Below are 12,503 nucleotides of genomic sequence, written 5' to 3'. Positions count from 1 at the left end.
AGTTTACAGAACTATGAAAAGTTCTGTTAATAATGGATGCAAAATTGCTTTGTAAAGCATTAGACAAAAAATTTTATTCTTTGGCTTCAACCTCAACCTGATCCTTAGTTAACAGTTCATGCCTTTAAAGTGCACAGATTACCAATTGGTATGTTTACTCTTCTGGCCCATTAACATTCCCTAGCTTTGAGATCTATAAGTACCTGAATATAGTTGGCATATGTTCACATAACAAGACATCTAGGCCCAGGATGTTTTGGTTTACAGTAAAAAATAATGGTTTTGACTGGCCGGTATGGTTCAGGGTTGAGCACTGACTATGAACCAGGAGGTCACAGTTCGATTCCCGGTCAAGGTACATGCCCAGTAGGGTGGGTACAGGAGGCAGCAGATCGATGATTCTCTTTCTCTCCCCATCCCCCTTCCTCTTTTTAAAGTCGATAAAAATAAAAACATATTTTTTAAAATAAGGTTTTGATCTGCAACAGAACTCTTTTGCATAATAAAATTTATAGCCCCGCTAGGAAGAAATTAGACTTCATGATAAAATGTTACTCAAATTTGTGATAGTTTAATGCAATTAAGAACTCTATCAGTTTAAGAAGTCTAATAACCTTTAACCATTTTTCCCCCATATAAATCTCATTGAAAAATGACAGGTTTGAAATAAAAATTTAAAATACCCCTTAATTAATTTAACAAACTTCTATAAAAGCAGAAAACAAGTATCAAGATAAGAACAAATTAACAGTTTCTTTTTCTAGTTTTGGTTGTCAGCATTTGCACTGATTAGCAAAATGCAAGCCGAATATTAGCCAAATTTCTTTCATATCAAGGAGAAAAGGGGTAAAATAAATACCAATTATAGTGTGTGTGTGTGTGGGTGTGTGTATGTGGTTTTGGATGATCAGATTACATGGAAGAAGAAAAAGGAGACCAAGAAAAAAACAGGGTGAAAATCAAATACTTAATTTTCTAACACTTAACCACACTCTTCATAATTGCCATAAAGATCCAAAATGAAGGAGTGAAACATTATAGTAAACAGTAGTCTGACTAGAGGGTTAACTTTCATAAAAACCAAGATTAGTTAGCTCCATATTAATTCAACATGAAACTATAGAAAACTAACACATGACATATTAGAAATTATGGACCAGATCATAACATATATAAAGAGGGGGGAACCTTTATTTTAAAAAAGCAGATACTAAATATTGGTAACATTTTAAATTCATATCCCACCTTGTTCCAAATGACATTTAAGATGACTGGATTGGGCAATTAATTCCTCAATTTGGTAATGGCCTAAATGGTGGGGAATCCAAAGTATTACAAGCAACACTTTAATAGAGAAAATCTTGATTCTGGAACCAGATAGGAGTAGGAAAACTTAATAAAAAATAGGATGCTGAAATCAAAGTCTATAGAAAGAGATAGATTTAGCCTGAATTCACTTACATTTGATCAGCAATAGGACAGCAATTCTCTAAAAAGATCAACCTATTTAAAACCCCTTAGGCCCTGGCTGGTGTGCCCAGTGGTTGGAGCGTTGGCCCGCCAACCAAAGGGTCTTGGGTTCGATTCCCAATAAAGGGCACATACCTGCAATTTGATCCAGGGCCACAGTGGTAGGCAACTAATTGATGTGTCTCTCTCACATCGATGTCTCTCTCTCTCTCTCTCTCCCTCCCTCCCTCCCTTCTTTCTTTCCACTCTCTCTAGAAAATCAATGGAAAAAATATCCTCTGGGGGAAGATTAACCAAAATAACAATAATCCTATATAATAAAAGGGTAATATGCAAACTGAACCTAACAGCAGAAAGACTGGGAATGACTGGTCACTATGACACACACTGACCACCAGGGGGCAGACGCTCAATGCAGGAGCTGCGCCTGGTGATCAGAGTGCTCCGACAGGGGGAGCTCAGCCACAAGCCAGGCTGACAGCTGCCAGTAGAGAGGTGGTGGTGGGAGCCTCTCCCACCTCCTCAGCAGCGCTAAGGATGTCCAACTGCAGCTTAGGTCTGCTCCCTGCTGGTAAGTGGACATCCCCTGAGGGATGCTAGGCTTCCAGAGGGATGTCTGACTGCCAGCTTGGGTCCAATCCCCCAGGGAGCGGGCCTAAGCCAGCAGGTGGACATCCTCCGAGGGGTCCCAGACTGCAAGAGGGCATAGGCCGGGCTGAGGGACCCCCTTAGTGCACAAATTTTTGTGCACTGGGCCTCTAGTAAATATATAAATAAATAAAACCCCTTAGGAAAACTTCAGGGGTATTTTTTAAAATTATATTTTTATTTATTTTAGAGAGGAAGGGAGAGGGACAGAGAGCTAGAAATATCAATGATGAGAGAGAATCATTGATCAGCTACCTCCCTACTGGTGATCAAGCCCACCACCGGGCATGTGCCCTTGACCAGAATTGAACCCGGGACCCTTCAGTATGCAGGCCGATGCTCTATCCACTGAGCCAAACCAGCAAGGGCTTCAGGGGTATTTTTATTTTTATAATATTAAATGTTATTTAGCAAAATCTTAGTTATCAGAGCCATTAATCAAAGGGTGGTATTATAAATTAAGGTCCTTTTTGTCAAGTCCATATTTTGGCAGACAGTACCCATCAAGAACAAATTCACTTTACATTACACACCACAGCACAGATTTAGGACAGTCTCCACCATTCACAAAATCCATGCACATGCACAGAAAAGCCATTTGAAGCATCACCTTTAGATAGCGGGTTAACAGCCCCAACTGCGCCATAAGACTGCATCTTAATGTTCCCTCTGATCAGTTACTGAGCCCGGCTTCTGATGTTAAATCTTCATTTTTAGTAAGCAGATTAGAAAGGAAAAGATTAGGTGAGAGAATGAAATGCAGAATATAGTGAATGCCAGTCAAACAGAACAGAAGCAGCTTTAGAGTTTTCAAAACATAATGCATTTAAATTCCTGCCTGATTCCATAGAAACAACCAACATCTGAGAATCTAGATAAAAAGAAAAAATAAGAAAACTATTTAATCAGAGCATATTTCATTTTTCCTAAGAATGTCTGGGTAATAATATTCTTTCCGAAAATTATGCAAATTAATATGAAGAGAAGGCAAATACTAATGGAGAGGTTGTAAAACTTCCTCACTTTTTTCTTGGTGATTACAGATTTTTCTGAATTATTTCTCTTATAATTTTTGTTGGTATTTTAATTTTAAAAAAATCATTTTACATGCCAACTCAACCATCAGCCAACAAGTTTCTCAAGGACATTCAATCAACAAATATTTTGAGCACCTACTATATATTAGGTACCATGTGAGGCACAATAATAGAGTAATGATAAATAAAACCAGAGATATGCCTTACTCATCTTTCTATCTCTCCAGTGAACAGGATGAAGGAAGTGAACTCAAATGTGAACTGAAATATAATTCAATGTTATTTCAACCAATCAGAGCTGAATATTTATACCTCAATATGACACAGGATTGGAATAGTATAAAATTTATAGTACCAAATTTGAACTTCTCTAGGAAATGATCCAGAAATACCAATTTGCCTTCAAACTATGTGCTATTATCTTTGACATTATAAGCACAGACTGAAGAGAGGCAAGTAAAGACAGAGGATACCTTGCCTGAGAATGGTTAAACAGGCAGTTTACTAATCTGAGACTTCCCATTTTAAGTCTGCCTCCTTTTAAACTCTTGTTAATTAGAATTACAACTCTTCAAAGTTATTCACAAAGATATAAAATTTTTAATAAGGATATGCGATATTTTGCTTTTACTAGTAGGATTCAAATAGTAGCAAGCTAACATGACATTTATTCACAATTTTAAAGTTTAATCCTGGTAGTCTTATTTTTAAAATCTAGTAATTCTTTAAAAAAATTAGCTGAAGTTATAATTCCCTTCTAATATAAGGTTCTGTTAAGTAAAGCTATTTCCATGTCTTATTTAAAATTTAAAAAAAAAAAAAAAAGATTTGCTGACCTGGCTTCGATGAAAACTACTAAACAAATACAAAATCTCAAAGAACAAATCTACTCAAGACATTTTCTATATAGCAAGACATCTAACAACAGCTACAACAAAAAAGTTCATTCTTTTGTTGCCAAGGTCAAAAAATGTAGGATATAGTTAAAAGCTAGAGCTCTGCCTGGTTTTGAATCTCAGCTCTTCTGCTTGCTAGTGTAGCCTCTTTGTGCCTACGTTTCCCCAAATGTAAAATGGTGAAAATAAGAAAATCTATCTCATATTAAAGTTACTGTTAGGATTAAATTGAAAGTGCTCAGAATAGTAAGTCTAAATTAACATTATAGGCCCACAGCTCTTATCCAAACCCTTGATGTGAAACATTTTGAGCAGTACCACATGATCAAATACAACAATATTTCTGCAGTGAAACAAACTGACATATTAAGTGTAATAAAGAATATAAAAAGCTTCAGTTCCGGTTACATTTTGTGGCCTAATCAATGAGTTGTGGTACCACATTATGAAAAAGACAAATAAAAAAACCAAACCTTTGGCTTTCAGAGTCTTTTAGATTTCTGAATGATAGGCAAGAGACTGGACCCGAGTTGTTATTACTAATACCAGAATTAGTAATAGCCTTTTACGAAGAAAATTAAGACCCTGTATTGACCTTTGAGAAGCTCATGGTATGGCCGTTTATATGAAAAGCCTAAACGGAAACCAGCAGATGAAACTGGAAAGGTCAAAACACTGACAGAAATGAGAGCAGATATAACTGAGGACAAGAGATACCTTAGAGGCCAAGGACTCAGACATAAAGAAAATATAGGTGGAAGGAATTACAATCAGACATCTCTAACTCTCTCCTCTTCAGGGAACAACTGTTCTATTATAGTAACCCCTTGATTCCATCTGTTAAGAACTGCCTTCTCTTGACCCTCTGAGAAAGAGTTCTGCTGAGGTTAGAGGTGAAAGACTGCTTCAGGACCATACTCTATCCTCTCTTTCACAAGTGTCCAAGAAAATCTTGCCCATGCTTGGCTGGGATACACAAAGAGAAATAAAATTAATACTTCTGTAGTTTCATTTCCCACTTTCTATGATATTAGACCATCTTAGGATTCACTGCTCTTCCTGTTCAACTGCTGACTGAGAACTGATTTTGCTGTAGGTTCTAGGGAGGAATTCTTCCTCCTTGCTATTCTCTTAATATCTAATCTAACTAAAATTAATTTATTTTTTCTCTGTACTCTTCCAAGAGGGTACACAGTACACAGGAGAAAAGGATAAGTCTGAAAAACATAGTTAAGCATTTGGATAAAAAAATCTGTGCATTTCTAACTTGTTTGCTTATAGTAATCTATTAAACCCTGAATGACAGTCATAGTTAATAAAATATGCAATTTTGGAGACTTATCCAAGGTCTAAAGAGATCAGCAGACTTGTCTTAGAATAGGAAGCCAATGGACAAGCATAGATAGAACACTGTCAAATCGTAACTTCTTGTGCCTAAAACAACACTGAAGTTAATCAAAGCAACTTAACTCTATTTTCTCTAGTAGCAATGACACAGAGAAGGTTATCACATGAAAGCACTTATCAGAAATTATGACAGTATAAGAAAAGTTCCTCCATTACTAACTCCTTTGGGGAGTAAAAATGCTGAGTCTGTAAACCTTTGTATCCCATTCTTGGTTTACCACACCCTGAGACAACTAGATGGAAGTATGAAAGCTTATGAAGCTCTTAGAAGATGAATACTCTTCAGCAGTTATGATAGCCATTCAATCTCCAGACACTGCCCTTTAAGGATAAAGTTCAAAGTTTTTTTGTTAATTACTTCTTAAAACAAAGATGAGCTCCAACAGAAGGTAAGATAATGATTGACTTAGTCCAAACCTCAGTGTGATCTGAATATAATATTTGTCAACACCATGGAGTTTGATTTACCCTAGAATAAGTAAAGAATTTAAATATTCAAATGGAGTCACCAAGAAGAAAGAATTCCTTCCTGTCAAGCATAATCTCATACACTATATACAAATAGTTTAAAGACTTTTATCTCCTAGTTTACTAGAAATCTCAGATCTTTGGAGTCTGTTTTGAGTTTTCCTTCCTCGTGTTTGATATACAATCAGCTAATTTAAAAAGAATCTGACCTACATTTTTCTCTCTAATCTCAATGATAAGGTCTTACTTCACAGGCCTAGATTACAAAAAGTTTCTAACTAGTCTTCTGGTGTGTAGTTATATATTCCCTCCAAACCATCAACTCCTTACTCTGGCATTCAAGTTACTCTACAGCCTACTTATGTCTTATTTTCCACTTCTCATCTATATAAATCATGCAGCTCACTTAAATCAAGATTGACTGTAGTTTGTTTACATTAAATCTCCCACAGAAAATGCCTTCCGTTCTTCCATGTCCATCCAGATCCTTCTAATCACTCAGAGCCTAATTCAAGTCCTATCTATAATAATAAAAGCATAATATGCTAATTAGACCAGACAGCCAAACGACCTTCCGGACGTCCTTCCCGACGAAGCTGTGGTGGCGGGGGCTGAGGCAGAGGCAGTTAGGGGTGATCAGGCAGGCAGGCAGAGTGGTTAGGGGCCATCAGGCAGGCAGGCGAGTGGTTAGGGGTGATCAGGCAGGCAGGCGAGCGGTTAGGAGCGATGAGGCAGGCAGGCAAGTGGTTAGAGGCGATGAGGCAGGCAGGCAGAGGTGGTTAGGGGTGATGAGGCAGGCAGGTGAGTGGTTAGGGGCCATGAGGCAGGCAGGCAGAGGCGGTTAGGGGCAATGAGGCAGGCAGGCAGAGGCAGTTAGGGGCGATGAGGCAGGCAGGCGAGTGGTTAGGGGCAATGAGGCAGGCAGGCAGAGGCAGTTAGGGGCAATGAGGCAGGCAGGCGAGCAGTTAGGGGCCATCAGGCAGGCAGGCAGAGGCAGTTAGGGGCAATGAGGCAGGCAGGCGAGCAGTTAGGGGCCATCAGGCAGGCAGGCAAGTGGTTAAGGGCAATCAGGCAGGCAGACAAGTGGTTAGGGGCGAAGAGGCAGGCAGGTGAGTGGTTAGGGGTGATGAGGCAGGCAAGTGAGTGGTTAGGGGTGATGAGGCAGGCATGCAGTGTAGTTAGGGGCAATCAGGCAGGCAAGTGGTTAGAAGCCAGTGGTCCCGGATTGTGAGAGGAATGTCTGACTGCCCGTTTAGGCCCTATCCCACAGAGATCCCTGCGGGATCAGGCCTAAATGAGCAGTCGGACATCCCCTGAGGGGTCCCAGATTGCGAGAGGGTGCAGGCTGGGCTGAGGGACCCCTCCCCCCCCATGCACAATTTCGTGCACTGGGCCTCTAGTCTTTCCTATAAGATATTCTACAAATCAACCTTTATCAATTCTGTACCCTTTGCCTTAGTTGATAACACATCATCTAGCACTAGATTTATATATTTTTTACGCTTTGCTATTCTTCCTCATACATCCAACCATAGGGTTGTCTTTTGAAGACAGGGCCCAAGTCCTTTACTCCCCTGGCCATCCTCACGCGCCTACCACAGAATATATATTTTGTTAATCCTCCTTGTTTGAAAGGAAAAAACACTAATTCCATCTTCTCTGTATTATCCAGATGTATATCTCCCAATCTTTTTGTATATTACTAAAAAAGAAATTGGAACTTGATCCAAGAATTGATCAAATTTAAGCCATGGTTTTCAGTGAATCTGCCCATTTACATGAAAAGCTTGATCTGCCTGAGGGAGAAATAGCTTAAGTTTATCTAACAAATTTCCTTATTTAGGCCCAGTCACACTTCATTACCTTCTTTGGGGATGGGGGGGGACGGGTGCGGGGAGGGGAGAGGGAGGGATGCTCTTACTTTAAATTATTTTTTAAAGGTCCTGGTTTATCAACTCACCTATTACATGGGCAGACACAAAGACCACAGCACTTGTTGAGTTCTGTTAAAGTCTTCTCTGCCTCTTTCATGTCTTTATTTATTTGATCCATGCCTTCTTCTATGCGGTTTAGTTGTTCTAAGAATAAATTGTGGAAGTTACATTCATAATGCTATTATTATAAAACAGCAAACTTCAACCTTGAATCCAACAATAACACACCATAGTGACTGTATTAGTGCCAGGAGGTTTTACATACTGTCCAACATTAAAGCAATCTTTCACATACTAATCCTGAGGCACCTGGACTCTTACTAGGCAAAGATCTGTTCTAAAGAAATCTGTATAATAAGAGCATGTGAGGATTTATTTAGAGATCACCCCTGCAACCAAATTAAGTATACTGTGGCCAGACCAGATCCCCAGCATTTCTATCAATGAATAGGTTCAAAACCTGTGGGCTGTCATAAGACTAGTAAAAACTAGACCAGATGATTCAAGGCCAATTCAAATGGAAATGTTTCCAAGCTCACTGGAATCTAGACCTATTTAAGGACTTGATTTCTGAAATTGCAAAAATATCACAATATCTAATGTATACATATAATGCACAGGATAAGTCCTACTACCAAACAAATGACTGGTATACAACTCGACATTGTTGTCCCTACCTCCAATCTATAATAATAAAAGGGTAATATGCTGATTAGACCAGATAGCCAAATGACCTTCCGGACATCATTCTGGAAGTCCTTCCGGACGAAGCCGCTGCGTCGGGGGCAGAGGCTGAGGCAGTTAGGGGCAATCAGGAAGGCAGGTGAGCAGTTAGGGGTGATCAAGCAGGCAGGCAGAGCCGTTAGGGGTGATCAGGCAGGCAGGCAAGCGGTTAGGGTCAATCAGGCAGAGTGGTTAAAGGCAATCAGGCAGGCAGGCGAGTGGTTAGGGGTGCTGAGGCAGGCAGACGAGTGGTTAGGGGCAATGAGGCAGGCAGGCAGAGTGATTAGGGGTGATCAGGCAAGCAGGGAGGTGAGTGGTTAGGAGCCAGCAGTCCCAGATTGCGAGAGGGATGTCTGAGGGGTCCTGGATTGCAAAAAGGTGCAGGCCAGGCTGAGGGGCCCCCTCACCCCATGCACCAATTCCATGCACTGGGCCTCTAGTTAGTAATAAACATAATATAATTCAAATCAGAAGAAAGAAGTAAACACTCTTATCTTACAAAAGGAAAGCATTCCCAAAGGTTTAATTTTATACATGGCTGATTTGAAAGGGCTTTCTGACATCATAAGTCAAATCAAAAGTTTCTGCCAATAACTTCAACTCACCCCCTTGTTCATCCAGCATAGTGATAGTCTTGATTCCCGCATCCTGAGACTAAATGAAGGAAAAATAGCTGATAGCACAACAAAACTTAGCAAAAATAACAGACACAAAAACTGTAAGGCCTGACAAATAACAGGAGAGAATCATTTAGAAACTTAAGTTCTTAGAGGAGTATAACCAGAGAAAATTAGTATCTCCAAACCAACATACTTTAACATACTACCCCCCTCCCCTCAAATAATTAAATCACAAACTCATGATACACTGATCTTCCCTGTCATATTCCAATACTGTCAATGGGGGGAAAAGTCCCGTTAGTTAGTGCATGGTTTGACAATGATTTCATCAATTGCTGGTGTCAAATAATGAAGCTTACTGATACAATGCCCTTAACTCTTAATACCAATTCCAGCTTGTGATATTAGGATCCCTCCTACACAGTATCTGTATTTAACTTAATAATTAAACACTTTCTTACCTCAATGGCTAACCCCAGGATTCTCCTTGTACTTTCCAGAGACTAGGAAAAAAATAAGAATTTTATCATTCTCAAACATGTAGAAAAAAGGAAAAATCTGATCACAGGCCATATTAATGATGCTATTCTATTTTTAAAGATTGCCCACACACACAATAGAATACTATGCAGCTGTAAAAAAGTATCTCTTATCCTTTGAGACAGCATGGAGGAACCTGGAGAGTATTATGCTAAGTGAAATAAGACAATCACAGAAAAATAAATATCACATGATCTCACTTACATGTGGAATCTAATGAATAAAATAAATTGATGAACAAAATAGATCCAGAGACATTGAACCATGCAACAGACTGGTGTATTTCAGAGGGAAGGGGGGGGGGGGGGGAGGGGAGAGGGATTAAACAAAGAAATTATATGCATATGCATAACCTATGGACAGACTAAATAGTGAAGCAAAGGCCTAGGGAGGGGGTGGGAGCAGGTCAAGGGGTGGCGGGAGGGGATATCTGTAATATTTTCAACAATAAAGATAAATTAAAAATAAGTAAAGAAAATAATGTTGTCAGCACATCAATTCCTCCCTTAAAATAGGGGTGGGTAATGTCCAGCCCTCGGGCCATATAAGACCTGTGAAATCATTTGGTCTGGCCCTGCCAAGGCATTATGGGTAAGTTAATTAAATGTTTGACCAAATATAGCAGGCTAATTTTTAAGTTGATAATTCTGTATGGCCCGCAAATGGTATTATAAATATCCAAATGGCCCTTGGCAGAAAAAAGGTTTCCCACCCCTGCATTAAAACAACCAAACAAAAAGTTGAAAACTTCCTACCAGGTACTCATTAAGAAAAAATATGGAGGGTGAAGTTAATGGGATTTATAAAATTTTAATGTAAGCAGGAACCTAAGTATATTACACAGATATCAGAAAGTTCTGTTAAAATTAACTGTCCAGAATTCCTCAAGTCTACAGTATAGTTGATGTAAGTAACTGTTAGGTAATAATTACCTAAAAAATAATCATATAAACTGTTTTCACTTACTGTATTTAGTTTTTTGGTAAAATGAAAAAATAAGGAGCTAGTAATGGCACTGTAGGGCAAATGCATTCTTTGATATAAAGGGACTTGGAAGAGGCCAAAATGGTCTTCTAAAGAAGTCCTCTCATCCCTCCACTGTGAACACTAAAAGAAAATTAATTATAGGGGAACCTCGTTTCTTGAACTTAATTTGTTCCGGAAGCTGTTCAAAAACCGAATCATTTTTTCCCATTAGAAATAATGTAAATTGAATTAATCCATTCCAGACCCCCAGTGATTACTTGTTTTAACCTTTCTCATATACAGTACATGTCTACTGTACTATTTAATCTATAAATAAACACTTTAAAAACAAAAAGGACATGAAATGTAAATTAAAATTTAACAAAAAGGAAAGTAAATGTATAGTAAAAAATGAAAATTTTACAATAATTATAAGCAGCAACAAAAGCAAAAAAAACCCACAACAACAACACAAAAATATTCACGGCACAATATCTTAAGATTTTAACAGAGGTAAATTGACTCATATTTGCACATTCTCTCCTTTGTTTGTCACCTGAGAGATACATGACTCATCGTACAGGTATCAGCATGAAAGGATTGTCAGGTTAAGAAGTGAATTGTTCGAGATGAGAGAAGTCCGAGAAACAAGGTTCTACTGTACTTATTCCAAGTAAAACATTTACCTCATCAGTAACCTGGTGAGCCCTCAACTGAATTTCTTCTGATGACAGATTATCCATGATGAATTAAAACTCCTGATAGGCACAGAAACTGAAATGTAGATATTCTGTAAGAATAAGAATACAAAAAACAAATTTAACCAGAATGTGGACTTTGGAATTTAGGATATTTACCTCGAAAAAAGGATAAAAGGGCCTGTCTATCTCACAGGTGAAGAAACTAAAACAGAGAGGATTAATGGATGCTTAAATGCTAGTTAGTACCAGAGGTGAACCTAAAACTAGTGAAGTGCTGTTTCTAATAGGAAAGTGGTCCCTCTACTTTGAGAAGGAAGGTATTACTAGAACACAAGCTTTAAAGACTTAAAATAAATTTGTGGTTATACAATGTTCATTATACAATGTTTGAATATGAAAAAGCAGTAAGGTGAAGAAGGCTAAGTTAGGCAGTGTTCCATCAGTAATATAACAAAATTCAAAGTCATGTGCCTGAAGAACACAGAAAGCATTCTAAATATGCTAGTTGTCCAGGCTACTCATAAGAGAAAATAAAATATTTTCATTCTTAAAAAGAAGAGGGTAGTCCTATATAATAAAATCCTATGTAATAAAAGCCTAATATGCAAACTGTCCCCTCGACCAGGAGTGTGACTAGGGGGCAGGGCTGCCAGTGGTGGCAGCGGCATGTGCCAGGTGCGAGGGAGGAGGAGAAGGAAGGTGCCCAGGCCATCAGCTGATCCGTGCACAAATTTCATGCACTGGGCCTCCAGTCTTGATATAAGAGCCCAGAAAAGAACTAAGGTTTTTATTAATAGTAAACTCACACTTTCCAATTACTGTATTGTTTGCTATTTTAGTAAAGTCATTAAGAAGCGGAACAATTATTCTCTTATCCACAGTAACTCACAAAGAGATCTCATAGACATTCAAACTAAAAACATAATTAATTGTTATTGAGTACTACTGTTATGTATGTGGAGCCCTATCCTGTATAATAAAGCGGGAATATGCAAATTGACCGTCACTCCACCACAAAGATGGCGTAGCCCACAGCAGAGGCCAAGTTGCTGTAACGAGCCTTAACAAGCAATCAGCAGGGACCTGAGGCTGC

The 12,503-nt window shown here is 38.7% G+C and overlaps 2 protein-coding genes across 3 annotated transcripts in view; one reads left to right on the top strand and one right to left on the bottom strand.

The window, feature by feature from the left end:
- The window catches only part of SNAP23 (synaptosome associated protein 23), a 39,163-nt gene that overhangs the window by 7,386 nt on the left and 19,274 nt on the right, over positions 1-12,503 (bottom strand). Inside the window, exons 2-5 of the mRNA XM_006093075.3 lie at positions 11,396-11,499; positions 9,665-9,706; positions 9,189-9,237; positions 7,887-8,004 (exon numbers count right to left, since the gene is read on the bottom strand). Coding sequence (XP_006093137.1) covers positions 7,887-8,004; positions 9,189-9,237; positions 9,665-9,706; positions 11,396-11,452 — 266 coding nt within the window. The 5' untranslated portion in view covers positions 11,453-11,499. The remainder of the gene's footprint in view (positions 1-7,886; positions 8,005-9,188; positions 9,238-9,664; positions 9,707-11,395; positions 11,500-12,503) is intronic.
- Positions 1-12,503, top strand: part of LRRC57 (leucine rich repeat containing 57) — a 30,396-nt gene that overhangs the window by 16,281 nt on the left and 1,612 nt on the right. The gene's annotated exons all lie outside the window — the stretch shown is intronic.

This window comes from Myotis lucifugus, unplaced genomic scaffold, assembly GCF_000147115.1.
Source record: "Myotis lucifugus unplaced genomic scaffold, Myoluc2.0 scaffold_109, whole genome shotgun sequence".
NCBI classification, from domain to species: Eukaryota; Metazoa; Chordata; class Mammalia; order Chiroptera; family Vespertilionidae; genus Myotis; species Myotis lucifugus.
This window is presented reverse-complemented; position numbering and strand designations above follow the sequence as displayed.